The sequence below is a fragment of the Suillus paluster genome, assembly GCF_016628075.1.
Source record: "Suillus paluster strain FC165 chromosome Unknown EDB91scaffold_21, whole genome shotgun sequence".
In the NCBI taxonomy this organism is placed as follows: Eukaryota; Fungi; Basidiomycota; class Agaricomycetes; order Boletales; family Suillaceae; genus Suillus; species Suillus paluster.
In genome coordinates this window covers 385626-412899 of record NW_024537581.1, presented here as the reverse complement: position 1 = coordinate 412899, position 27274 = coordinate 385626, and the positions used below count along the sequence as shown (strand labels likewise).

General features: G+C 44.8%; 9 protein-coding genes across 9 annotated transcripts; 6 read left to right on the top strand and 3 right to left on the bottom strand.

The window, feature by feature from the left end:
- Window positions 1-1238: 1238 nt before the first annotated feature.
- Window positions 1239-2864, bottom strand: EDB91DRAFT_1081514 (uncharacterized protein; the record flags this gene model as incomplete). The annotated part of the gene is made up of 9 exons (XM_041315387.1): window positions 1239-1409; window positions 1459-1758; window positions 1851-1976; window positions 2004-2102; window positions 2152-2179; window positions 2318-2519; window positions 2553-2624; window positions 2646-2673; window positions 2838-2864. The coding sequence occupies 9 exons, from the start codon at window positions 2862-2864 to the stop codon at window positions 1239-1241; spliced, it is 1053 nt and encodes a 350-aa protein (XP_041177991.1).
- Window positions 2865-6457: 3593 nt separating this feature from the next.
- EDB91DRAFT_1006085 (uncharacterized protein) lies at window positions 6458-6655 on the top strand (the record flags this gene model as incomplete). Its single annotated transcript, XM_041312317.1, has 1 exon — window positions 6458-6655. A coding segment is annotated over one exon (198 nt), but the record flags the coding sequence as incomplete, so codon positions are not given.
- Window positions 6656-7017: 362 nt separating this feature from the next.
- Window positions 7018-7556, top strand: EDB91DRAFT_1052025 (uncharacterized protein; the record flags this gene model as incomplete). The annotated part of the gene is made up of 2 exons (XM_041313646.1): window positions 7018-7121; window positions 7175-7556. Coding segments are annotated over 2 exons (486 nt in total), but the record flags the coding sequence as incomplete, so codon positions are not given.
- Window positions 7557-10296: 2740 nt separating this feature from the next.
- Window positions 10297-10737, top strand: EDB91DRAFT_1236994 (uncharacterized protein; the record flags this gene model as incomplete). Its single annotated transcript, XM_041321527.1, has 1 exon — window positions 10297-10737. One exon carries the CDS (start codon window positions 10297-10299, stop codon window positions 10735-10737), a length of 441 nt encoding a protein of 146 aa, XP_041177988.1.
- Window positions 10738-11361: 624 nt separating this feature from the next.
- EDB91DRAFT_1247736 (uncharacterized protein) lies at window positions 11362-11766 on the top strand (the record flags this gene model as incomplete). Its single annotated transcript, XM_041322848.1, has 2 exons — window positions 11362-11614; window positions 11666-11766. 2 exons carry the CDS (start codon window positions 11362-11364, stop codon window positions 11764-11766), a joined length of 354 nt encoding a protein of 117 aa, XP_041177987.1.
- Window positions 11767-14277: 2511 nt separating this feature from the next.
- Window positions 14278-15040, top strand: EDB91DRAFT_1081512 (uncharacterized protein; the record flags this gene model as incomplete). Its single annotated transcript, XM_041315386.1, has 4 exons — window positions 14278-14385; window positions 14437-14491; window positions 14521-14622; window positions 14808-15040. The coding sequence occupies 4 exons, from the start codon at window positions 14278-14280 to the stop codon at window positions 15038-15040; spliced, it is 498 nt and encodes a 165-aa protein (XP_041177986.1).
- A 4599-nt stretch (window positions 15041-19639) lies between these two features.
- Window positions 19640-22241, top strand: EDB91DRAFT_308015 (uncharacterized protein). The gene is made up of 9 exons (XM_041326801.1): window positions 19640-19882; window positions 19946-20196; window positions 20247-20326; window positions 20377-20429; window positions 20487-20632; window positions 20689-20791; window positions 20842-21226; window positions 21276-21729; window positions 21784-22241. The coding sequence occupies exons 1-9, from the start codon at window positions 19793-19795 to the stop codon at window positions 21920-21922; spliced, it is 1701 nt and encodes a 566-aa protein (XP_041177985.1). The 5' UTR covers window positions 19640-19792; the 3' UTR covers window positions 21923-22241.
- A 740-nt stretch (window positions 22242-22981) lies between these two features.
- Window positions 22982-23513, bottom strand: EDB91DRAFT_1128768 (uncharacterized protein). Its single transcript, XM_041318544.1, has 2 exons — window positions 23250-23513; window positions 22982-23096 (listed from the first exon to the last, which is right to left on the bottom strand). Exons 1-2 carry the CDS (start codon window positions 23360-23362, stop codon window positions 23000-23002), a joined length of 210 nt encoding a protein of 69 aa, XP_041177984.1. The 5' UTR covers window positions 23363-23513; the 3' UTR covers window positions 22982-22999.
- Window positions 23514-24641: 1128 nt separating this feature from the next.
- EDB91DRAFT_307983 (kinase-like domain-containing protein) lies at window positions 24642-26328 on the bottom strand. Its single transcript, XM_041326800.1, has 5 exons — window positions 25794-26328; window positions 25467-25743; window positions 25284-25408; window positions 24824-25225; window positions 24642-24772 (listed from the first exon to the last, which is right to left on the bottom strand). Exons 1-5 carry the CDS (start codon window positions 26229-26231, stop codon window positions 24704-24706), a joined length of 1311 nt encoding a protein of 436 aa, XP_041177983.1. The 5' UTR covers window positions 26232-26328; the 3' UTR covers window positions 24642-24703.
- Between the last annotated feature and the right edge of the window lie 946 nt (window positions 26329-27274).

Sequence of the window (27274 nt, the reverse complement as noted above, 5' to 3'; positions counted from 1 at the left end):
AGCTGTGTAAGGGACATAGTGGTATTGCTTAAATGCTTCCTCTACTTTGAGGGGTATGGCTATGTCAGAGCATGTTAGAATTCAAATTTAAACAGTGCAGTGAATACAAAGGACAGAACAGTTAATATGAAGAACAGTGTGGCGGATACACAGAAATAGTGTGGTGAAAAACTTCATGAATGAACAGCATAATCATCTACTAGGCTGATAGCTCAGTCTGATGTCATCAGTGAACTACTGCTGGTAGACACTGACACAAGTTCAATATGTGCAGGATGGCTAAAACCAATAGATACAGTGGTAGTGAAAAAACTCATGCAGGCTCAAGGCACTGACTTTGTGCCCTGGTTGGAGCACAGGTAAGATGAGTCATTTAGGCTCGTCTTTAGCGCCTGCCAAATTTGCTTGTATGTGGTTGATGTCTCCAGGGTTCACTACCAAAGCTTGTTGAGGAGCGGGGGCTCTGGCCAGTGGATGGTTGCCGTGAGCATTCCCACATTCGAGCTTGGCGATTCGCACCCTTAACACAGTGATTTAATCTGCAGGTGCAGGAATATTCTGAGGCTGAGCAGCTGCTGGATGTACTGCTGCTGCTGGCTGTGTGGCACTGGGTGCTGGATTAGGTGCTGTGGGTTGAGCAGTGTGGGTAGAAGGAGGTCAAGCTTGCTGAGGTGCCAATTGTTGGGCATTCTGCAAAGCTAGCAGCTGAGATGATCCAACCTGGGAGCAGCAGGATCTCTGCTGCTTGGGGGAGCTGGCATTGCTAATAATGATGGCTGAGCATTCAAACCAGAACCAGAAGCAGTGACATTGTGGATGAAGGGGTAATGGGAGCATTTGGCCCTTCATTGAGCACAATACCAAGGTGTTGGTGCATAACTAGAAGACTATAAAGAAAGACTGTAGGTATGAATTGAGGTGAGGATGTACAAGGTATGACAAACTTGTTGTCATGGAGGAGAGAAAAACAGTTACAGAAGCAAATAGCATGATTGCTCAGCTGGATGTATAGTGCCGAGACATTATAGCAGGCTATATTACTTGGCACCTGTACATAGTAGCAACTACAACAAACACAACATGTGATAAGTTGTAGGGCCAGCTAATGTGGTACAGCCCACTAACACTGAGTTTAAACAATATGTTTTACATTCATTGGTAAGTTGAATACTGTACAAGTTCACCAAAATTCACTGTATCTTACAATTGTTTGCCTGTATCAAAGACTCTTGTCCCTTTCAATCCTTTCTCACTCTCTTTCCTAGTTTCACTCCTTTCATTGCAGCTGATGTGACTGACTTTTCAGAGGGTCCATCAAGCTTATTTTCCTTGTATGGATTGCATAAAGGCTCTGCCAACATCTTGGAGCGATCCAAGATGCAGATGGTGTGAGCATTCAGCTGATAGACCTGTCCAATCTGTGAGTCTAGTCTGAATTAGAACAGGTTTCTGACTTACTCTCCAGTTTTCATAATTGAATGCATGAAGTGTCGCCCTGACCATTACTAAGGTACCCTGCTGAAGCTTGCTATACCAGTCCTGTGGCGCAACCAACTCATTGTCAATATTTCTGATGTTGAGCTGATGGAGTTTTGTGTTTTTGTGTTGGAACAGATCCCCATGGTAGTCTGGGAGAATGTTCAGCTCATAGAAAGAGTTGGTGGTGATAGTGACCTCATTTGTGTTTGGGGTTGCTGGGCTCTCTGTATATTTTCCTTCACCATCCTCACCAGATTCAATGAGGCTCTTCTTGGCTATCTTGCCTTGTTTGCCTTGTGTGGTTTATTGGGCACCTTTCGGAATCTTTGAAACTTTAAAGTGTGCTATTATAGTCTGGTGGCGGTACTCACTGCATATAGTTGCCCCATGTGAATCATAATGTATTCAGGTATACCCAAGGTGTCAGTCCCAGTATGCATGGTCCACTCTTTGATTATTACCTCTTTCTCCTTCTTTCTTAGTTCTTTGAGGTTGGTCTAGATGATGTCATCTAAGGTAGCCACTTGATTCTCAAATGTGATATACATCATTTTGGTTGCTTGCGAAGGCTTTCTAAGTGTGAAGATGCCTTTCATGTGTGCCTTGTTGTTAATGATGTTAGGCTGTCTCATGTCAGTAGTTTTTTATTTAGTCATAGGTCCTATCACTTACGGTTGTGCCTGCTCTGATGTAGTGATTGCTGATAGCAGAAAATTTTGTGCCACATGGTCAAGGGAGGATTTCACATATGAGGACAGTCTCATACTCTATGGTGCTGTCCCTGCACTTGTAGGAGTAATTGCCAGTGTGTGCATTGATGTCTCATTTGAAGTTGTACCTGTACATTGCATCTCCTAGGTACACTCCTGTTGAGAGCTCCATGAGTTGGCGGACAACACTGTCATATACCCCATCATCCATGTGGTGAGCATAGCTTGGGGAGTTGACGTTCATCTGAGCAGTAGGTGTTGAGCAGAAGTTGAGGTAATAGCAGTGGTATGTCTTTTGTGATAGTGGTGGGTGGTGTGGGTGAATACAAGCTATGTTCTAATTTGCAGCAGTTTAAATCATACCAGCAATTATGAATAGGAGCATGCATGGATCTGGCTTTGAAAGTTTAGGAGTCTTTTTTTTGGTTTTGTCATCTGCAAGGCAAGGTTGCATACCTTCAGGAGCTTGTAGTGTGACCTCACACTACAATTTTGTATTATTGGATATCTCAGCAGCCAACAGATCTGTTGTTCACCATCATCATGACCACCATGCCTATCACCGAAACAGTCATCACTTGCCTATGTTCTTGGTTGTGCCCCAATGGTTATGAAAATGTCACTGTTTCAATGGTGTTGGGAACTGACAGTTATGTCATCCTCACTCCTGATCATTACTTCAATTCAGCATTACACATTGATAAACACATCACATTTGTGCATGAATGCCCTGGCACACTCTCATTTATCAAGTTGTTGGTTTTATATGACAGAGATTTGCACTGCAATGGTTCTAATTGCTGCCCTTACCTCATCTTCAAACTTGTCCATTTACAAGTTGTTGATCTTCATAGAAGGGACTTTATGGCTGTTGTGAAGGCAATCAATGAATAAGTTGATCAGCTTCTTTGTTTCTTGGTGCTAATACTCACCATGTTGTTGTTTGGTTTAGAGTTTTGTGGGTTGTCCTGGTCATGCAAACCCAGGAGGTTGTTGATTTAGCATAGACAGCATGTTGCAGATGTGGCAATAAGCAGGGGGGGAATAAGATTTGTTAGTTCATTATAGAAGTACATTATGCGAATGAGATATATTAAATTATCTGTCTGCTGGTCATGTTTGAGGTGCCATGGCTTCTCATGAGTCAGGGTGAGGTACCATGTTGATGTATTGGTGAATGACATCATTTTGATGGTGGCAGGCAGTTCATACTTATTTAGCTTTTCAATAGCTGATTATTGAAATTTAGGTCTGGTATATATTCACTGCCAGCTCTCAGTACAAGGAGCTGCTCTTCAGTCAGCACTCCCACTTTTACTTTGCCCTGAGTTCAAATGCCTTCAGTCAATGGCCTTCCCCAAGATGTGACAGAAAATGTTCTCAAAATTTTGGATCTCTTAGATCTAGAGTCTTTTGCCCAGACAAGTGTCCTCTATGAATTGTGGGTAGCAAAATATATCAACTATCATGCACTGCTCTGTTTTATTTGCTCTATTCTTAATCCACATTCATGAATTCATTGCCCTCTTGGGCTTTGTAATTATTAACACAGCTGATGAAAATGCCTGCTCACTCACGACCAATGAGGCCATGATTCCTAAAAAGTCTTGAGCAATGGCCGTCTAGACTGGCCCATATCCAGTTGCATTTAACTACAAATAAATTCAGTATCTTCATTGAGTAATTGAATCAGGGTATAAGAATGACTTACCCCCCACCACTGTACAATTGTCTACTTTTCAGCAAGCTGGTCAAATGTATTCATGTAGTAGTTGAAGTCCTGAAGCCAAGGTTTCCATGGGTTGATTGACAATGCTGCTGCAGATGGAGCTGAAATGTCATTATCATCATCTTCCATGTCATCATCACTAAGTTCCCGCAGAAGCCAAGTAACTCACTTTCAAGCTCCCATACTCTGGGTGATAGTTCTTCGACCCAGTGGTCAGAGGCAGCAAAGTACCTGTCAACATTGGAGGCTTGCCATGCATTGCATGTATTGCTAACCTCACTGTCATATACCAGATCCAACCGCTCTGATACTGATATCCACCCTGCTTTCCGACCCCCTCCACCCCATCCATCCTCCGCTCCGCTCTATCACAAAACCTGCATTCCACCCTACGCTACCGCTTAACCGGTCCCCTTCCATAAACCTCTCCATTCAACTGGATCCCTTTCCCCTTTTAGACATATACTTTCCCCTTCGGTACATAGACTCTTACTTCTGGATCACTGGTAATTCCTATTACCGCCCGATCGCTGATCCGACGTGTACATATTGATATCCGCTCCAACTTATGTCTTTGCCTATGTAAAGTACTTACAAACTATATCCTTGGTACATAGCTTTACTATATAGTTATCCTGATCACTGCCTCACATAGAAGTACATAACATATCCTGTACTTAGATACTTTTCCTTAGTCTTAATATTACTTGTCTTCTCGCAGTTACATCTTGTGAGAATTCTCAGTAGGACCTTGCCTCCTCTGGACACAAGTCTCAACTTGTCGTCACCTCCGACCCTCCGATCCTCCGCTCCGACTTAGAGCCGTGCTCTAAAGTCTTTTCCATATACTCCGCCCCTATCCAATATTCTCCCTTGTCCCTCTGCATCATCCCCCACCTTCTCCACCTCTGCCAAACATTCCCCCTGCTCCCACTCACCCTCCGCATCAACCCCCATCTTCTCTGCTCCGCTCCTAGTTGGCCCGCCACTAGCAGCTCTTACTCCCCGACCCTCAAAGTGGACCAAAGCGGACCACTTGTCCTATTGTCGGACAACGTTGGACCTGCTCCAAATTCGGGGCACATACTCGGCTAAGGGCGCAGCGCAAGAGCTGAAGCCAAGCCCTGACCCCTCTGCCTCTTGAGCTGGCACGGTACCTAACACTCACCTTTCATGGTGTCACTCTTCAAATAGTGATCATGATGTACATATAGTTCAAATAAAAATATGAAACCTACATCCAGTCATGCGCAAAGGTGTTTCATCTGTTTTTGAAACACATCAATGATCTTGGCCCACATGACTTTACAATCTGAAATTTTCATGCATTCGGAGCCCTTGATGCCACATCAATCAATTTGTGGAAGTAAGGATGGTTGAGTGCTTGTATTGGCTAATTGCTGTGACTGAGATAACACATTCAAAATGTACATAATTTAAATGATGAACCTGATCTGTGCACCTGTGTGTCACCATAAACATCCCCTATTAGTAAGATAGATGTGATGTGATGTTTGTTACTAACTAGGGGGGGAAATCATATGCTGCAGTACTTCAGCAATTTCCACAGCACTCAGCACTGACTTCAGAGAAATATCTACCTAAATAGATATGATCCAATCAGTAGATATGATAAGCCATCCTATCTGCTTATGTCACATTCCTCTAATGCTAAATCAGGTGATGGCACTACTTTCCCAAGCCCCCTTTTTGTTTCCCACAATGACCACAAAATATACCTCAAATTTCATTATTTTACAGCACTCTTTTTTGGTCCCTTATCCCTTCATTCATCTTAAGTGACCTGGTAATGTAGAATTCTTTTTTCTGCTGCTACTAATACAAAAACTTAGTGAGGGTGGCATGATGTCTACCTACCCCACTTACTTGTGCAACAAGCTTATCTGAGTGGAGATTGATACCAGGGAGCCAAACATGTAAGCAAATGTACCCTGAGCCCTCTCTTTGACACCTTGCAGAAGTGCCATGAGACGCTCTGGTAAACAAATGATGATGTCCTCCAGGGTGAGGATGTCAGTCCTCAACAACTCACATTCCATTCATACAACTACTGCTTCCTTGACTCAAATTTGATGTAACCAACTGGATAAGGAATGATGGCGAGCAGAATCCATAAGATGTGAGTTGATTTCATTTTCTTTCTTTTGTATTTATCCTTACACCACTAAAGAAAATACCCAACAAGCACGTGCACTCTTAGTTGAGGCCCAGATTGAGGTTGGACTAGACCACCATGACAACATGCAGTATGAGTTTGATTTTGAGGATGACAGCATGGATGCTAAGGCAACCAAAGAGGATACTATCAGTGGGTCGTTGTTCTCCAAATTTTATTGTACTTGCACTGCACAAAGGTATGTCTGAACAAATGTTTTTGTGCACTCTCTTGTTGCCTTTGTACTAGAGGGGCTACTGACCCCCAACAACACAACAAGCAACACAAACACAGTGCAATCTCCATGCCCATAATGCATGATAGAGCAGATGCCTGCCCTCAGATTTTTTACACAATGTAATGATTCACCAACAGCTCGATGAACCAGGGAATGCTGCACTCCTGCACCATGGTCTCCTTGGTTGTTCGCCCATCCAACCAACAGTTGCAATATGCCTTAAGTGTTTGGAGCTCTACCATCAAATTCACCAGCACCAGTCCTCACTTAGCATCCAGTCCATCACAAGAGTTTTGTGTATGCTTCACAATGTAAGCCAATCATATGATTTTTTTACGTCATTTACAGCTACCTGTAGGTAACATATAGCCCTACATTTCAGAGTTAGTTTACCATAGCATTCAAGGCACATATGCCTTGCAACATTCTTTCATGTGCTGATTGTTCTCAGCAACCAAATGAACCAAACCTTGTCCCATGGCGATTACATAGCACAGACAGGAATCACTCTGCAAAACACATTGATAGCTCTGGCTCAACTGATCCCTGAATTTTTCAGAGCAATTATTTCATTCCTGATGACATGGTTGAACAATTCAGGGATGACATTAGGAACCGCCCTGGTGAATGAAGTGCCAATCCAAATTCCAGCTACACAGACAACTGGACTGCTGCAAAGACTCATGAAGAGGACAAGATTTCTGTGTTCAAGCAAATTGGTATATTTCTCATGGCCTGTTGCCACGGTTTTGTGGAATGTATCATTGAAATGAAGTGCAGTAGCGAGCTGTAAGTAATTGTGTTTTCAGGCCATTTTTTAATTTAATGAAACATCATGTCAGCACAAAGTATGGCCTTGCTGTGATCAATTGGATGTTTGACATCTGTGGGAAAGACCAAGCTCTTGTCCATGACATTGGCTGTTTGTCATACAAGACAGTTGCTGCTAGTTCCATTGGTGCCAAGGCAGACAAGCACAGCCTTATCATTGCAGTCAATGCATTACATGGGTATGCTCACAACCGTCCATGTCAGCCCGCAAATCATCCATTGTATCTGGATAGCTTTGGGATCAAGGACTTAGAGACCTGCGAACAGATTTTTTCGAGTTCCAACAGTGCTGCTTCACTCATCTGCCACTGTCATATTGTTAAGACTGTGCTCAGGGGTAAAGCGGAGTCTGAGGGGCTCGGCTTCAGCTCGTATGCTGTGCCCCTTACCTGAGTACATGCCCCTAATTTCGGAACGTAGTCCAAACAAGTTCTATGGGTTCTGACAGGACGTTGAAATGGGGTCCTCTGAAGGAGGACCGACGGACTACTAGGTGAGCGCGGGAAAGTCGGGCAGGGGTTGTTCCACCTGACAGGAAGGAAGCGGGAAACTACTGCGGTCAGAACCAACAGTAGAAGCGGAGTGGAGGGAACTGCTTGGATGAAGTCCGAAGCAGAGCGGAACGGAGGGGACGGATGCGAGAGTGCAGGGTCTAGTTCCGACACATGGGGAGTTGGAGGAGCGGAGGGATGGAGGAACGGGGAAATGGGGGAATGGGGGAATGGAGGGTCGGGGGATTGGAGGATTGGAGGATTGGAGGATTGGAGGGTGGCTGGCCTAGGGAGTCAATCCCCTAGGCCAGCTAACAGGAGTTGACTAGGATCAGGCCCAAGTCAAAGAACAGAAGAGCAGGGCTTAGAAAAGGTAATATTCAGACTGAGTATCTACAGACAAATGTACATATGTTTATATACTCTAAGTGATGAGCATAGCATAGCAGAGGGCTATGTGCTGAGTGTACAGGATTACAATAGGATGACTGAGACATACAAGAATAAGGCTCAGGGAACAGTATGTACGCGACGGATCAGAATTGCTAGGGTATAGGGATTACCGGTGATCCGAAAAGCAGAACTATGATACTAAACGGGGATAGGACCAGTTGAGTGCTTCCTAGTCTAGGAGTGGACCAGTGAGGCGGTTGGACGGACTAACAGTCGGGTGGGGGAATACGAGCGGAACTGCAGGACCCCTGTGGGTCGGAAAAGCAGAGGGAGTAGGAGTAGGATTGGGTGGACCGTTAGGGCGGAGGAGCGGAACCCCAGATAGGGTCGGATGGAAGGGGTAAGGGGTTGGGGGACATAGGAGTAATGTCGGAAAGGCAGAATGGGGTCGGGCGGAGGTAGCAGGGCTAATCCTGCTGAGATGCACTTCATGCATTGTCGGGGAAGGAGGAATGGAGCGGACGGGGAAACAGGGGGTCAGACCAGGGGTGGGATGCTTATAGGTGGTACTGGGGGTACTTGGATCCGGTATATGACACATATACCAGATCCAACCACTCCAATAATATTGATATCTGCTCCACTCAACCCTACACCCTTTCCACTTTTCCCCCACCTCTGCCCCATCCACCCTCTGCTTGATCCAGCCAGCCTCCACATCTGCTTCTGCACTTCCACTCGACCGTCTCATCAGTTACCTTCCATATTGGTTCCATTCAACTGGAACCTCTTTCCCCATTTAGGTATATACTTTCCCCTTTGGCACATAACCCTTACTTCCCAGATCACCAGTACTTCCTATAATCACTTGATTACTGATCTGTCATGTACATATTGATATCTGCTCCAACTTATGTTTTCACCTGTGGTAATACTTACAAATTGTACACTCAGCACATAGCCTCATACTATGAACTACTGATCACTGCCTCCTTACTTAGAAGTATATAAAACATATCATGTACTTAGCTACTTCCCTCAGTCTTAATATTACTTGTCTTCCTGCAGTTTCTACTAGTGGGAATTCTCTGTAGGACTTTGCTCTCTCTGGACACAAGTTTACCTTGTCGTCACCTCCGATCCTCCACTCTGACCTAGAGCCATGCTCTAAGTCATCACTCTTACTTCTCTGCTCAATCAACCAATCCCCTTACTCCTCTCTGCCTCAACTCACTTCGCCTGCTTCACCCGCTCCACTTCTAGTTGGTCTGCCACTATTAGCCTTTACCTCCTGACCTGCAAAGCAGACCAAAGTGGTCTACCTGTCCTATCATTAGACATTGTTGATTCCACTCCAAATTTGGGGCACATACTCAGCTAAGGGCGCAGCGCAAGAGCTGAAGCCAAGCCCCGACCCCTCCGCTTCTCCGTCCAAGCACGGTACCTAACAGCCACACATTATATTTCCATTGGGTCCAATTCCTCAATCTTCACTTTGACCAGTGGGATAAGGACTAGTACCTGGAGCTAAGTATGTTTTTCTTGTCTGAATGCCTCTTTCTTCTGGCTTGGAATTTAGGTCATTTCCTGCATAATAACTATATTCAAGCACTTCATATGATCAATGATTTCACCCCACTACTGGATGACTTCAAATTACGCCAATAATTAACAGATGAAGATTTTGTCCAATGGAAGCATGAGGAGTTGGAGTTCCTTGCTAACCTTTCCTGTGAGCCACCAGCTGACATGTTTGTGGTTACATATGTGGAAGAACTTGAAAAACTCCAATCTATCAAGTTCATTTTTTTCAATTCACTTACTTGCATTCTTGCTAATGTGCTACCTGATTCTAGGGCAAAGTATGGTAGCATTACAAGTGTCCCTTTCCTTATATACACCCCAGCAAACTTTACGGCGCCATCTGGCCTCAATGTGTCAACACAGGAACATTCTAAGGCCACAGAAGCTGAGCAGACCTCGACATTACAATGACTTCAATTGCAAATGAATGTTATCAAAGACTTTGAGCACCGTCATGGAATCAGCGAGTGCTGAATGCCATCAGACCCTCATTATGTGCAAGCACTAGAATACTCTGGCCAACAGCACTTCATTCATGTAGTTAAGGAACTAGAAGCATTAGTTGTTTAATGCTTGTTTAAGTTGTCAAAGGCAAATCTTTCTGGCACAGGTATGATAAATTTTCTAATTAGATTCAAACTCATGACCTGTCATCAGGGTACAAGATGCACAAGTACATATCAAAAGCAACTGTGCAACGATCTTCTGCAATTTGTATGGCACTTGACAGATATAACAAGCTGGCACCTCTGCAAGTCCCACCTCAACCAATCCTTGAGTATACTAAAGTCGTATGGTATGCGGCCTTAGGAGAATTCACACTCCTGAAGCATTCACATCATGATCTACTTATGAAACCATGGGCTATACCAGAGAATTGCAAGATGTCAGCAAAGTTTTTTAAAGTCCTACACTTGCATGAAGAGATCACACGCTTGAACATTGAGATAGGGAGACTTCATGCTTGGATGGAGTTTGGGGAGAAAAGCATGGTCTCTGCAATAGCTGCACTAAACAACAAAGCCTTGCCCATCCTAGCATCTGAGTTGCAGAGGCAATATGCTGCATGGCACCATGTTAACAATATTCACTGTACTCACCTATGAAAAATCTGTCTGTTGGATGGTTATACTGATGCACTACATTTATTGCAGGAGTTGACAGAGCCAGAAGAGGAAGAAGAGGAAGAGGAGTGTAGTGATGAGGTGCATAAAGAGGCTACAAGACTTGCAGATGCTGTGGCTTGTATCATAGTGTAGGGACCATTGATGTATCTGTTGTGCAGAAGAATGGACTTGCCATGCATTGGATCAAAATTGCACTGTGACATGACTTTGATATCACTTGTGCTACAATCATTGGCTTGATCCATGGAATTGTATTTATTGTGTCTTTCACCAAATCTCATTTTCAAAATCACTCAAGAACCTACTGAAAGTCTGGTGCTCACTGCTAACATTGCACTTATACTCAGTGATTTAGTGCAGGGTCTCATAATTGCTGTGCATAATGAAGTTGCAATCACTTACTACATTCTAATCATTTCTACACCCTCTGTTTCAAATGTCTTAAACTCATTTTTCTTTGGCATTGCATTGAGCTCTCAAATGTGTTGCTCTTGTATCAAAGAATGGCATGATCAGAATTTCTCAATGATATCACTCATCTCGACTACTTGGACTTGCACATGCAAGCTGTAAGATGGTTTGCATGCACGCTGAAAATCACTAATGCCTCGCCTCCAGAACAATTTTGTGGAAATCAAAATGACAGCTGGATTCAAGTTTGTTAGATGTCCTGGCAAGTTCAATCTAACTCCTACTTTCACAACTGCACTCAACGTATCAGAGCTTATCAAGAACAAGGACAAGAAACAAGTCATCAAAGCAATATATTCCGTATTCTCAGAGTCCTTTGTGCACATGGTTCATCAGTGCAGGTTTAAGTGGGAGATGGTGCATCTTCCCAAGTCCATGCTTGAATGTAAGGCCATCAATTTTCTTCATTGTATGCTAATGACAGTACACAATGCAGCTTTAGATAAAATTAAATTCATTGACAAGCCCTCAGCTGAAGACCTGGCCAACTCCTCATATATCTTCCCTGATCCTTCGAACTCTACTGTGAATATGTAAAGTGCTACAGCCAACACTGCACTTGATATGGACTGGCGCAGTTCTCACAACTCTAATGACTCTTCTGTGCATCTCTCCACCCAGTATGAAGATTGGTGTGATTCCATCACCTCTGATGGCCTGTCAACACGACATGTCTCTCTACCATGTCATTTGCTAGCACTACTCATTCTTCTTTACATTCACTCTCTGACAATGACAATGACAACAACAATAGCCACACCACTGAGTTCACTCTTTTATCTGAGCCAGTTGCATGCAACACATGCAACATCCACATTCTAAACCCTATCAAGTCACAGGTTCACATCCCTAGCCCTGCACCACTCACTGGCCCTACTCAGCACAAGTATCCCTTAAAAGACAGAGTGTTGGGAAAAGCAGCAGAGCCCCCACTGTTGGTTATCTCACCCACTCTTCCACCAAGGCTCCCTAGCCCTCCACCATTCATAATCTCACCCTGCTCACCTCCATTGAAATATACTGTGTCTTCGCATCTTCCACCAGTGCCTATCTCACCCACTCCCTCATCTCAGCAAGACAAAATTCCATTGAGGCTTCCCAGCCCTCCACTGTTCATAATCTCACCCAACTCACCTCCATTGAAATATCCTTCATCTTTGGGTCCTCAGCCATCACTTATATCACACTCTCCACAATGCCTGTCTCCTTTGAAGAAAAAAAATGTCTTCAGGCCACTCTGTTCTGGAATTCAAGGCTGTGTCTGTGCCGTCCAGAGTACTACCTCCTGATTTCCAAATATTGCCTAGCACACCATGTGGAGTTGATGGTTCTTTGGATCCCCAATTACCATCTAGTGACCCTGTGAGTCATGCCTGTTTTTTTCTTATGCTATACTAATTGGGATTAGGGACTTAATGCAAAAAAACACCACTCAAATCCCATGCAGATCCAGACATCATTGAAAGGGGGGGAAGACAACATCTCAATTACTAACAATATCTATTTGATGACAGCTGAAATTCACCTTCCAATTCCCTGTGATACAGGAGCTATTCAAATTTCTGACAACATCACAAGAATCCTTCAGAACATGCCTCTTCATCACACTGCGATGGATGAGATATGGAGGTGCATTTGCCAAGTTGATGGCTATCATCCCTTGTGCTGGCAGGCTATCCTTATGAAGTCAGAGATTCTGGAGGATCGGGTCAGCCCACTGCTTTGTGTGATGGCACATGCAACAAATGCTCGCCAACTTGGTATGTGTTTTACATCACATTTTTTAGTGTGGCTACTGCTAACAATATCTCTCTTCATTGAATAGTTGCACATTACTATTTTGTTTGTAATTCCATTGAAATTTGCCATGTATTTTTCAATCACTGACCCTAACTGAACTTAATTTTGTGACTTCCCTGATTCTCCCGTTTATATGACTTAAGACAATGTCATATACCAGATCCGACTGCTCCAACACATATGTTTTCCTCAGTAAACTTACTTACATACTGTATACTCAGCACATAGCTTTCTGCTATGCAATACTAATCACTGCCTCCTCACTTAGAAGTATATAAACATATCCTGTACTTAGCTTATAGTTTCCTCAGTCTTAATATTACTTGTCTTCCCTCAGTTTCTACTGGTGTGAATTCTCCATAGGACTTTGCTCACTCTGAACACAAGTCTCATTTTGTCATTGCCTCCACTCCTCCACTCTGACTTAGAGCTGCGCTCTAAGTTAAATACTCTTACTTCCCTCTGTCCAAAGAAACCAATCCCCTTGTCCCCTTCCACTCCAACTCACTTTTCCTGCTCCATCCGCTCTGCTTCTAGTTGGCCCACCGCTAGTAGCCTTTACCTCCCAACCCTCAAAGTGGACCAAAGTGGATCACCCATTCTATTGTCGGACAATGTTGGTCCCGCTCCACATTTGGGGCACGTACTTGGCTAAGGGCACAGTGCAAGAGCTGAAGCCAAGCCCCAACCCCTCCGCTTCTCCATCCAAGCATGGTACCTAACAGACAATGTTTTTATGAGTTCATTGTGTTCCTCCACCATGGTCCAACTTCAAGGCCAGCATCAGTGCTCATGTGCAAAGCTCATGGCTGCACAAAAACAAGAACAACACAGGCAGCAGGAAGTGTTAACTGATGCTATTGACACTGCCAAGTCAGCATATGCCCAGGAAGCCGCTCACATTGCAGAGACACATGGATGGTGCATATTTCTCTTTTTCTCTCTTGTTTATTCACACTAACTTTCTTTTTTAGATCTCTCAAATGGACATGCAATCAATTGTTTCTGAGGAGCCATATGCTACATCAACAATGTGGAGTCAATTCTTGGAATGTATTTGTTAGAGCCAAGCATAAAGAAGCAAATGAAAGTACAAGTTTATTTATTTTCTACTGAGCTATTACTGACCAACATCTAGACCTTAAAAAGGGTGAACAAATCAAGCTCACTTAGTTCATTGCAGACAACAAGACCAAGCTTGTCCATGCCCATTCAAGGCTTACTTTTGCAGAAAAAAGAGCTTACAACATGCAAATCCTTGAAGCCTGTCAGCAGAAAAATCAAATTGCATGTGCGAATCCCAAGGCTACTAGTAGTCATGATGTCAATGCAACCTTTGCTTCTATGGATCATGAAGTAAGTTTTCACACTTTGACTATTTATCAAGCTAATTTCATTACCTTATAGTGGATGGCTCTTTGTGCTTGTATGGGCATAGAGGGTTTCTATGTAGCAGTTCAAGGTAGCATTGAAGATCTTTCAGAACCCAAGGTTTTTTCACTCAGAAGGCTGAAAAGTTTGTGAAGGACATCCTCAATCTGGAGCCACATCACCTAGGCTTGAAACTCGAGTCTTTTGTTGTGAGTGGCCTCGGTAAGTTTTATTTTTGTTTGGTCATTCCTCAAGCTAATGTCTCATGCAGACCAACATACTGCTCCTCGTCAATGTCCTCTGAACAAACTGATCAGTGATTGCCACACCTTCATTCAGGAAGAACTTGGTGCATTTTTTTTTGGCTCAACTCATTACTGTAAATGCACTCATTTTCTATTCATTAGATTCAATTGCCCTCGAAAACAACATCAAAAGTTCTATCAAGATGAATTATACTAACTACAAGCAAAACATAGTTGAACACTGCAGCTTCGCACTCATCAGCTGGCCATTAGCTGGGCCAGTTCAAAGTCCCTCCAAGGTTGGTGGAAGATCTGGGGTAGAAAATTTGTTGAGGGCACTTCATGAGGGAAGCTGTCACTGGGTGAAGTTAACTGATCAAGAACTCTCAGCGTGAATGAAGGATAATAGGGTGCAGGCGGCCAGAGGAGAGCTGGTTTATGTAGCAAGGAAGAGAAAGAATACAGCCCCCTCAAAGCACAGGGGCACAGACATGGTTATGTCCTCTGATGGAAGCTCAAGCTCAAGCTCTAGTGAGGGAAGCTCTAGCAACTCAGATGATTGTTAGTAGCACACAGTAGTTTTATATCTTTTATTTTTGTGTGAGTGCAATGGTATTCAAACATATCATTTTGTCAGATTTTGTGGATTGTATGGAAGTAAAGAATATATCTAATAAGTATGCAAGATGTTAGGTACCGTGCTTGGATGGAGAAGCGGAGGGGTCGGGGCTTGGCTTCAGCTCCCGTGCCACACCCCTAGCTGAGTATGTGCCCCAAATTTGGAGTGGAATCAACAATGTCCAATGATAGGACAGGTAGACCACTTTGGTCTGCTTTGCAGGTCAGGAGGTAAAGGCTAATAGTGGCAGACCAACTAGAAGTGGAGCGGGTGAAGCAGGCGAAGTGAGTTGAGGCAGAGAGGAGTAAGGGGATTGGTTGATTGAGCAGAGAAGTAAGAGTGATGACTTAGAGCACGGCTCTAGGTCAGAGTGGAGGATCGGAGGTGACGACAAGGTAAACTTGTGTCCAGAGAGAGCAAAGTCCTACAGAGAATTCCCACTAGTAGAAACTGCAGGAAGACAAGTAATATTAAGACTGAGGGAAGTAGCTAAGTACATGATATGTTTTATATACTTCTAAGTAAGGAGGCAGTGATCAGTAGTTCATAGTATGAGGCTATGTGCTGAGTGTACAATTTGTAAGTATTACCACAGGTGAAAACATAAGTTGGAGCAGATATCAATATGTACACGACAGATCAGTAATCAAGTGATTATAGGAAATACTGGTGATCCGGGAAGTAAGGGTTACATGCCAAAGGGGAAAGTATATATCTAAATGGGGAAAGAGGTTCCAGTTGAATGGAACCGATATGGAAGGTAACTGATGAGGCGGTCAAGTGGAAGTGCAGAAGTGGATGCAGAGGCTGGCTGGATCAAGCAGAGGATGGATGGGACGGAGGTGGGGGAAAAGTGGAAAGGGTGTAGGGCCAAGCGGAGTGGATATCAATATTATTGGAGTGGTCAGATCTGGTATATGACACAAGGATGATGAAGGGACAAGGGACCAAAAAAGAGCACTGTAAAATAATGAGATTTGAGGTATATTTCATGGTTGTTGTGTGCAATGACGACCATGAAGGTTTAGTCATTGTGGGAAACAACAAGGGGGCTCAGGAAAGTAGTGCTGTCATCTGATTTAGTGTTAGAGGAATGTGACACAAGCAGATAGGATGGCTTACATCAGCAAACTACAATTTTCCCCCCAGAAGTCCACAGTGTGAACACTTAAAGTGACAGCTCACCCCAGCACCAGCCAGTGCCTCAGACCACCACAGTACCCACAGAGCACCAGAGCAATTTCACATGCTCCAACATTTAGTACTTTCAAACTTCACAAATTTTCATTAATTTCTGCATGTACTAGTAGTTCTTAATATTTAGTATGTACTACCTATGTCCTTCCTCATCCCAGTGCTGCTCCCACATCAAAATACGGCTCCAATGTCCACCACAACAAGCTCCAAGTCCTCTCTATCGGTAACATAGTACCTGTGCTATGCCTTTGAGTATGTGACTTTTGCTGAGTTTTTTTTCTTTTTAATTCTATCTGTTCACTCTATTAACGTGCTCATAAACTCATTCTAGGTTGAACACAACGTGACTGGCAGTGGTGCAAGTCACCATCTTCCCCAGCACTGATGGGCCTCTCACACCCTCTCCTCTCGTGCCATCTCTCGTGCTCGTATGCCCCGTCTCTCATGTTCCCATGCCCCATTTCTCGCCCATTTCTCACCCCATCTCTCTCGCCCCATGCGACATGCTGTCTCTCTCATCCATCTCTCATGCCCCATCTCTCGCCTGTCTTCTCGCCCCATCTCTCGCCTGTCTCTAGTGCCCCATCATGCCCCGTCTCTTGCCTGTCTTTCTCGCCACTTGGAGGTGTGTTTTTTTTATCTATGTATGTATGTACATTACTTACTAGTATTTTCATGCTTGTTTCATGTTTGCACTCATTTGTTCGTGGCGCGCACAATAGGTGCATTTTTTTTCTTTTTCATTTATATATACATTACTGACAACTTGTCTTGATTCAGGTGTACGAAGGTGAGCATGCTTGCACAAAGGACAACAACCTCCTCGGCAAGTTTGAGCTCTCTGGTATTCCTCCTGCTCCCTCAACTTGTGCAAGCGGAGATGCTACCCTCGCCATGAATGAATACGACAGCACTATCACAACAACAACAGTGACTCAATGACACGACACGACAATGACATGTGTTATGATCAGCGTTCACCAAATGGTAAAGGCCTAACACAACCACTAGGACTCGTCAAAGATAAGAGCAAAGAGATGATATTGAGAGTGAACGTCTGAGTCTACACTGGGTAGGAACGAAGAGGTTAAGTCTAAGGAGTACTACTGACTACAACCTAAACTATATACTACTCTCTAAGCGGAGATATCTGAGTATGAAAGGTAGTGATATATCTATATAAGATCATAACATTGCGCCTAGGGTTCAGGGTGTCTTATCAACCAATCAACTACAAGGAAGGGAAAAGGGTCCATAGGGTATCGGTGATTAAGCAGGGTTCTCAGGGTACTGCTTCTATTCAGGGTAAGCGGATATTAAGAAGGGTGTGAGAGAGTTCTGTGACAAGAAGTCTCGAGCGGTGATTTAAGGATCTCGATAAGAGATAGGATCTGGAGATGTATCGGGTACAATTGGATCTAGGGGGTTCTCCAGGGTCTTCGGTAATGAGCATGCTTCTCTATGAGTGGCGCTTCTGTGATAGGGTTCAGGGTTCTAGCTGTGACTGTGCAACAGGTTCTTATGTAAGGGGTTCGGTGAATGACAGAGGTAACTCTTAACATGTCATGTGTGGGAAGTGAAGGTCTGCGATGTGAAAGGATGATGACTCTTCTAGAGATTACTTGTAAGGGACTCTCGGTTATGGTTCGATCATAGAGGCGTGTAGATGCTTATGATGTAGCCGGTTGCCTAATCATAGGACTTCTAAGGATGTGATGACTTCGGATGTCTAGGGTTACGGATATAGATGGATGATGTCGACTTAGTATAGATGTGATGTAAAGATAGTGATCGTTAATCGGTTATCCATCTTATCTTATCAGGGATCTTATCTAATCTAGTCTTATCGGATAGGTGACTTAGGGTTCGATAATCGAAATTTAGATGCAGTTGGTAACATTCATGACACATGACAATGACGAACAACTATGACTATGACTATGATGACAACCCGTTCTCTCGCACTCCCTTGCACTTGCACTCTCTCTCACACTCTTGCACTTTGACTGTCTCACACCCTTACCGTTTGTATTGATGAGTCTAATAGAGTAGTTGCTTATTTTGCAATCCATTTGTTTTAATTTAATTTTACCTGTTTGACTTGAGTTAATATAAAACTGAAAAAAGCGATTTCTAATATATTTGGAAGGATCTGTGTAACTAGAGGGCTACTGTGGAGCTCTGGGAACCTCTGTACAGAGCTGTACAGAGATGGGCCTGTCTGTGACAGTCTGTCCAGTGGGGACCAAGCTAGGGCTCTGGTGAACTGTACAGCTCTGTACAGACCATTGTAGTTTACTGATGTATCATATCTATTTAGGTAGATATTCCTCTGAAGTCAGTGCTGAGTGCTGCGGAAATCGCTGAAGTACTGCAGCATACGATTTCCCCCCTAGTTAGTAACGAACATCACATCACATCACATCTATCTTACTAATAGGAGCCACTCAGTTGCCGCCTCTCGGAACAGCTTATCGGAGTATAGCAAGATATGTTTAGCTTTCGGACGCTCATGTCAACGGCTTTCAGAAGCATTGAATCAAATGAATTTTCGCCCCAGCTTATCGGAGTATAGCAAATTCATTTGATTCAATGCTTCCGAAAGCCGTTGACATGAGCGTCCGAAAGCTGAACGTATCAGCTTATCGGAGTATCGTTCAGTTTTCGGACGCTCATGTCAACGGCTTTCGGAAGCATTGAATCAAATGAATTTTCGCCCGCCCATTTGTTATATGAACGCTAGAGTGTATATTGAGCAATTTTACATACTCAAATACACTGTAACACTGTGCATGCTATGTGGCTCTGTGCCGGTTGTAATGCTGTGGGAATCTTGTATCCAAAACTAGTAGTTTGCTGATGGAGGCGATTCAGGTGCTTCGCATGATGTATTAACGTGGTTTGATCTTCCGAGAGGCCCCTACTTCACCTTTAGACTCGAGTCTAATTGCCTCTGGTAGTGAAATGAATGTTTTGACACATTTTTAACCTGTAAGCCCAGGCCCGAGGCAAGCCCGAGTCAGGCCCTGAGTTTTTTCCAGGTCCGAGCCCTCTAAAGCCAGGCCAGAGCGCTGGCTTTCAGGCCATCGGATACCGCTGTGCTAATAACTCAGACGGCGATGTCCAAATCAGACAAATACCGAGCACCATATCGGTGCCCCTGCAAGCTACAAAACGCAAGCCATCTCATTTCGTTTTAGTCCAAACTTCTTCCGAACTAATAATACCCCTACGCAGATTTTAGTAGAGTATTTCTACGACCATAAGCGTCCGCTTGTGTCACCCTTCACAGACGCATATTTCCATCTCTCGTTCGTGACTGCTCGATACGATGTCGAACGCGGGCGAAAGCCGAGTATCAAGGAAGCCGAAGGTCCTCATTGCGACCTTTGACGGTACTGCAGGCTTTTACAATGCGACGGTGAGCCTCCGAATACCATACACAGATATAGTAGCTAATGGTACTCAAATCGTTTTGTCACAGAATTCGAATGTTGTTAAGTTCGTGTCTTTATTGAAGAAAGACACGGACAGCCAGCTCTCCTATTATCAGGTATGTGCCTGTGCAGTACCCCAGCGAATTTACTATCCGATCGCGGATCACCCACGTTGCAGTAACAAGGGTACTCAAGTCCCCCTTATTATACAGGCTGGCATTGGGACGTATTTTTCTCCTGGAGTGGTGTCCCCCACGTTCACTTGGCTCGCCAAGATATTGGATGAGGCTTTTGCATGGTGAGTATGGTAGGCTGAAATGAAGCTCTACGTTGCTTGATTTTTTGCAGGTACCTAGACGTTCATGTCATGGAGGGCTACAGATTCTTGATGGACAACTACCGACCTGGTGATAAGATATGTCTTTTCGGTGAGAACCTCGCATTGAAAGCACAATAAATTCCACTAAACTCAAGGCAGGCTTCTCTCGAGGAGCATATACTGCACGTGCGTTAGCGGGAATGCTGCACAAGGTCAGTTGTTGTTAGTCATCATTAGAAGTTATCTTTCGTGCTAAGACATCGTCGTAGGTTGGGCTACTTCCAAAATGCGACGTCCAGCAAATTGGCTTTGCCTACCAGGCCTACAAGCAGACCGGCACACAAGCAGATGCGCTGGCTGCAGGCTTTAAGCAGACATTTTCGCATGACGTCCGGGTAGAGTTCGTAGGAGTCTGGTAAGTTTTTCCTATGTCCTGCTACCTGAAACTAACTTTTCGGTTCCTTTTTTTAGGGACACCGTACAAAGCAACGGGGTGCTCTTGAGCCGGAACCTGCCATTCACAAACTCCAATACCCTGATCAAGACATTTCGACACGCTTTGGCTCTCGACGAGGTCTATTCGGCCCATTACCTGCATTACTCTATACTGACACTCATCAATAGCACCGTGTTATATTTCAGCCAAATTTATATCATCGACCCCAGTCAGATACAGCTGATCCAGAATTTGCCGAGGTGTCAAAGTTATCCGAAGTTGTTGCCGAACTGGAAGATAGAGCTTCCGATAAAAATGCCTCACTGCGGAATAAGCTCCTTCAAGCTGCGAAACGCGGAAAGAAGCTCGTGAAAAGGCCGAAGTTTCAAGGACTGAAGTATGGTTTCAAGAAAATTCAGCGCCAGCAAAGCACAAACGAGATCGTCGCTGAGATGCCTGGGGAGACTATCGTCGTCAAGGAAGAGACGAGTGTGGAAGTCCTTGATAGTCCAGACGTAGAGCCAATACCACCATCAGATGTTCTGGAAGTCTGGTTCCCAGGATGCCATACCGGTGAGCATACATACATTTCGCTAATTCTCTCTTAACAAAATATGAGCAGACATAGGCGGCGGTAATGTTGGGAACTCTGTCAAGGTCTCGTTGGCGCAAACTACTCTTCGCTGGATGGTTGAACAGGTCCTCCTGTCTCAGTGCGGCATCGTTTTCGATGAGGCGGCCCTTGAGCGTGCCGGCATGCCATTATCGAGCCTTCCTATTTCGAAAACGCCGCCTGCTACTGAGAATCCGACCGGCAAGTCACCACCGATGACAGACAAGACCGGTCTCAGTGCTGCAACCAACGACACTTTAGTAGAAGAAGCACCCTTACCCGCCCCTTCTAGCCCTCCCACTGATCCTCCCACTACACCATCACAGCCAAATCCAGAAACCTGTGATGCTCTTGCTCCTTTATTCAACAAACTGCAGCAGCAGAAGGCCTGGTGGCTCCTTGAAATCATTCCCCTTCCATTCGCCTGGCAAGATGCACGTGGAAAATGGCACAAGACATGGAAGTGAGCTACTTGTAACTGCGAAGAACTTCTTTTATGATTGACTATGGATGGCAGGTTCCATATGGGCAAAGGTCGCGCTATTCCCCACCACCATCCCAAATTCCATTCATCCGTCAAGGAACGGATGGACTATATACCCTTGAACTACAAGCCACGAGCGATATACCGACATGAACACGTCATTTTTGTGTGACGATGACGATGATTGGACCTTCACACGACTTACCTTGATGCATCCCTATCTATGATATACTATTATTATGAATCCATAGCACGAATATCCCGAGTCCCCCGAAGGATGGGTCTACGTTACATTTTCTGCCCGAACTTTACCTTAGTATTTACTATTTACGAGTTGGGACTTATTTACAACTCGCCTTATGATTGTAATGATGACGATCACGTCAAGATCACGTTGTACCATACCGTTTTCTGTGTTTTGACAGGGCATCTTACGACGGTTTCCGGTACCCTGTTATCAGGCGGACCTTCCTCGGTTCCTTCTAACAACTTCAAACCCTGAACACACAAAGTCCGAACACCCTCAGACTCTACTCGACATGTTCGCTTCAGTTTAATGTTGCAGCCATCATTGAGCGGTATATAACGACCTCAACATATCCTCCGCAGATGCTTGCCCCTCCGTGACTTATATTGTCATTGTCTTTCCTTCGTTAATGTCTCTCCTACAACTTCGTATTATTTTCATTACCAATGATCTCGTTGCTGACGTGGTGTTTCCTGTTCACAGTCGCTGACGTGGCAGTTAATCATCTTCGGACATTGTGTTATTTTGCATCCTAGCGTGTAGTTGTGACATTGATGAATACATCAAGTTGACTCCTTAAAAACGCGAAGCCTACTCATGGCTGTAAAACGGGACAAGCAAAGAGATATGCGATAACGCGAACACACAACCGCGAAGCCTGCTCCTGGCTGTAAAACGGTCTTGTTGTAGGCTGAGTTGATTGAGGTTTGGGTGGCGCATATTTCAAAGTTGAACATATGGAACCGACGGCACCTCGCTGAGAATGCACCAATGCTGCAGCGCTGAACGGGGAGTGTTGCTCGAAGCACGGCCAGTGTGTCCATTGGGTGTGGCTGTCACGCGCGAGTGTTGTTTGGGTATTGTTCGCAAAGAGATTGAGCTTACTGGAACTTCCGAGTCGATTGCGGTGGTGAAAAAGCACGAGGGTTGTTTGGATAAGTGTCCACTGGATTTATTGCAATACATATATAAAATAAACATGGTCTGCACTGAGTAGAAAAGCTAATACAACGCGTACAAACAAAATCGTCCAAAGACCGAGTGCAACGTTGGCAACAACACAAGTGTAGTGGAAAGACGACTAGGATAGAAAAGGTAGCTTAAGGGGAGGTGGGGGGCGAAGCCTACTCGTGGCCGTAAAGGTGTCGAGCGGAGGGTTAAGTTGACTAGACTAGTGCCTAAGTATTTCGAAGTTAAAAAATATGGAAGACGAGCGGCTAATAAAAACTCACCGGCGGTGCGGGATGATAACTCATCGAGAATAAGGAGTACTCTAGATTCCAATGAGTGGGTATGTACAATATTTAGGACCAAGCTCGCGAGGAAAAAGAGCACATTACTGATCTGAAAAGTCAAAGTCAACATTGGAAGTGGGGAGCTACATATTGATTATTGCGGTTGTCGAGGTCTTTTGTGATATCCGTAAGGTTCCGTGTTCGTACCCTATTTCCTCAGGGATTGAAGGAACCGAGGAAGGCCCCAAAGGGTCCGAGTGATAACAAGGTACCATGAACTCATCTTACGAGTCTCGGGCGATGCTGTTATCGCCTCTAGTTCCGCCGGAGATACTATCGCACGTTTGACCAATCAGACACATTCGTCCGTAGCGCTGCGATGGATGTGGCGTAGCGTTATAATATTATTGGACCGGACGCCACCGCAACTTTGAGAGAATATACCAGGATCGGGAACCCCTCCGTGAGTCCTTCAACCCAGAGCAAGTAATGCAGAGGAAGTAGGTGTACCGTAATATAATGTTTGACACTACTAGTAGGGTGCCTCATGGTTCAAACGTTTATGCCGTATGCTCCATCTCAAATTGTCCATCCTTCAATGCAAACTTTATTTCAAGAAGACTGCATAGTCGTGTTATCGGCAAGCGGTTCTCAACCCCAAAACAAGAAGCTAGTACCTTTTGTCTCTTTCATCACCGCAGTCCATCATAGCGAGAGTAATGATCGGATCTTCCATTCTTATGGTTCTGGCGCGAATGCTGTTTCCAGGTTTATTATAACTATAACAAACGCAACATGCCAACTGTGAGCGCCGGCACTGGCGAACAACATGCCCGCGATTTTGCTTGACACTGCTTATAGGCGGCCTCTGACAGTAAGAGTCCTCCACCAACCTGTGCTTCCAGCTTACGAAGTCAACGGTCTAGATGAATTTCTTGACGATCAGTCTCCTAGCATTAGTAACAGCCGTCAGTCCTCTTAGCGCACGAGCCACGCCCGGCTCACTGACGAGCGACACTGTCTGGTGCAATGGAACTTGGTCAGGGTGTGGGGAGCAGTGCCCAGCGGATGCCCCGCACTTCGAAACCCGCCGATCGTGCACCGTAGATGGGAATACGACGGTGGAATACTGGTGTTGTTATGACTGACGGAGACACTGGCAGAAGAAGGAATGTGGGTGGCATATGCGGTATGGAAAAACATCGCACAGCGCAGATAAGGGGTCTTCGCAGTCCGGAAATGTTAGCGATGAAACACTGTATCAAAGAACGTACTGGGCGCAAGAGAGATGAAATGTACTTGAAAGACTGGGTTATCCGGAGGAATACGATTCCAAGGTTTTTCTAAAATACAGATGACGCGCGAGGATGAAATGTCCAATCAGAATAATGGCAGCAGGCAGTAATTAAGATCACGTGGGAGGGCGAATAAGGGGGTATATGAGATATACAAGGCCAACAACGCAACGAGCTCAAAATGTATTTGCCCAAACCTCGAGGTCGAACCTTGATGCTATGGCACTGTCTATCCAAGGATGTTTCTGGATGACACGGTCAGGACACGACGAATACAACAAATTAGAAGAAAGTACCAGAAGATCCTTGGGAGTCTTCCGCGCATCAGGATCCTTGAGCAGACAACTATCGACGAAGTCTTCTGCTTCATTAGGAAATCGACCTTCTGGTGTCAGCCGTGGGGCAGGCTCGTTGACAATATGCTGGAGCAGTTCTAATATGCTCATCATCATTCCGCCTCCCTGTAGGCTGACGCCCCTGCTCTTCCGCTTGTCCTTCTTCGACGTCTTATCTTTCTCTTTCTTCGGTGGAAGTCCGATGGAACCAGGCGACAGGGTACCTTCAAAGTCGGACAGGTCAGAGTCGTCCGGATCTGAATCGGCGAAAGGGAACCGTCCTAGGGCAAGTTCTATGAGAGAAATGCCCAAAGACCACACATCGGACTTGACGGTATACTGTGCGCCTTGTATCCGCTCGGGCTATTTGAGATAATTTTATAGATTCGGTAACGAAGATGCAGAAGAAATACAGACGCACGCTCATATAAGTTGAGGTTCCGACGAAGGTATCAGCGATAGAATTTATGAGTTCACCGGAAACGCCGAAGTCGCATATCTTGATTTGACCTTGCGAGTTGCACAAGATATTCGACGGCTTGATATCTGACGTGACCATCAACCTCGACGAAAAAACTAGGGCTATCCACGTGTTTAAACTCACCACGATGAATGATTCGGTGCACGTCGTATAGATAAGTCAGGCCCTCGAGTACAGCCAGCGCAACTTTGGACACGACCTCGATGTCGATGGCACCGATTTTCTTGTAAATTCCATCAAGAGATCCCTTGTCCATGAACTCCATGCAAATGCAGATATTTGGATCAGAAAGAAATGCGCCATAGAATGAGATAATGTATGGCGAATGGCAATCGTGCATAATGTGAAGTTCGCGGAGAATCTGCTTCCGCACGGAAGGCTTTGCATCAATGAGAACAATCTACAAGTCATAGTTGAAAAAATATAGATACGAGAGATTAAAAGACTTGCCTTCTTGGCCATGATTGTATTAGTGGGTGTATGTTCTACCTTTTTCACGCTTCCGCCATTGCCTTGGCCAAGCTCCTGAAGGTCTTTCAGATCTTCGTTGCGAAGATCGTAGCGTGTCTCGGCATTCATATCAAGGTTTGCTAGCGTGTTGGAAAGGGTAGTATGGTATGTGTTTCTCCGAGTATTTGCAGAAGCTGTGGCAATAGCGGTAGTAGGCCCGCCTGCGACATTCGCAGGATTTCCGTCTGGATCCTGAACGGCATTAGAGACTCCAAGTTTGGGTGCATTGAGAGTCATAGGCGGGGGTCGTTTCTTGCCCTTCGCCGCTGTAGTCACGGGAGCAGCCCTTGTGGGGACTGGCTCTGGTTCTTTCGGTTTCGCGGGCACATCAAGCTGCAAGGCCTTGAAATTGCGCTTCTTGCGAATTGGTGTAGTCATGGGTCAGCGCTTGATCAACAAGGCCAGCTTCCGCAGCTCTTGCAAGGCTAAGCACAAGCAATCGGCTTCCATACAAAACTCGACGCATAGAAGCTCATGTGATTACATAAGCCACATGTCATTTTGCATCAATCATTCAATGATCCACTGCCTTGATGTCATGCATATCCGCCGAGTATTCAAAGCTTCATTAATGACTTCTTGGCGGGGGCCATTGGAAAATCACAATACCTTGATTGAAACACCCCTTTCAACGTTATGGCCATACGGTCAGTTCGTGTAGACGCACGACCCCTTATGATTTACTTTCTGTCGTAAGTTTTCTCAAACGACATGTACTGACTCGGATACGAATAAATCGTATCCCAACTCGCGGCGTGTCTTTTGCTACGAGCTTCTGCCTTGTATTTTTCTTCAGATAAAGCAGACACGTAAGTCAGGACCGAATCATCCCTTGTCCCCAGGATACAGAGCATTATCGTCGTAAGCGTGCAGCATATTTCTTAGAAGTTGATCATGACATTGAGACATCTTATAGGGGCGTTCTTTTTGGAGACCATCATCTGACCGCCGCGTAGCACGAGTCAGAATGTTCTTCAGCGTCTATCTCAATTACCCAACGTATGCTATACCGCTCCATGCGTCTAGTAGGCCTAACTCTCGGTTGTCTGGATCATTTACTGTTCGAGTATACTTTTACGCCCAGTCATGACGACGTGTGATGAAAATCTGGTTCTGGGCTGCGTTGTCAACCCCATTATCCCGCGTCGTTCATATCCTCGATTCTTTGCTTAGATTGCTACCTTGTCTTTTTGATGCATGCTTTACAAGGTTTCACATCAAAGGTACTTGCTTCGTTTGATGGACTCTATGCAGCTGATTTGGTAAGTCAGGGATTTAGGGATTTACTCACACTAGAAGGCGTTTTACACGCAATCGGAGGCCATGCGCTTCCATGGTTGCATGAGATATTGCCATGACCTGAGCTGTGCAACATTTCTCTATGTAGGCACGGTAATCCCCCCCTTTTTTATTACCATTTT

Bases quoted from the DNA above. Each gene is read 5' to 3' on its own strand.
- EDB91DRAFT_1128768 (XM_041318544.1), bottom strand. From the start codon at position 23,362: ATGTTGACTTTGACTTTTCAGATCAGTAATGTGCTCTTTTTCCTCGCG. The intron at 23,097-23,249 runs GTTATCATCCCG...CCTCCCCTTAAG, and splicing joins GTACTCCTTATTCTCGATGA to CTACCTTTTCTATCCTAGTC.
- EDB91DRAFT_307983 (XM_041326800.1), bottom strand. From the start codon at position 26,231: ATGACTACACCAATTCGCAAGAAGCGCAATTTCAAGGCCTTGCAGCTT. The intron at 25,744-25,793 runs GCAAGTCTTTTA...TATGACTTGTAG, and splicing joins ATACAATCATGGCCAAGAAG to ATTGTTCTCATTGATGCAAA. The intron at 25,226-25,283 runs GTGCGTCTGTAT...TATCTCAAATAG, and splicing joins GAACCTCAACTTATATGAGC to CCCGAGCGGATACAAGGCGC.
- EDB91DRAFT_308015 (XM_041326801.1), top strand. From the start codon at position 19,793: ATGTCGAACGCGGGCGAAAGCCGAGTATCAAGGAAGCCGAAGGTCCTC. The intron at 20,792-20,841 runs GTCTATTCGGCC...ACTCATCAATAG, and splicing joins ACGCTTTGGCTCTCGACGAG to CACCGTGTTATATTTCAGCC. The intron at 21,730-21,783 runs GTGAGCTACTTG...TATGGATGGCAG, and splicing joins AAATGGCACAAGACATGGAA to GTTCCATATGGGCAAAGGTC.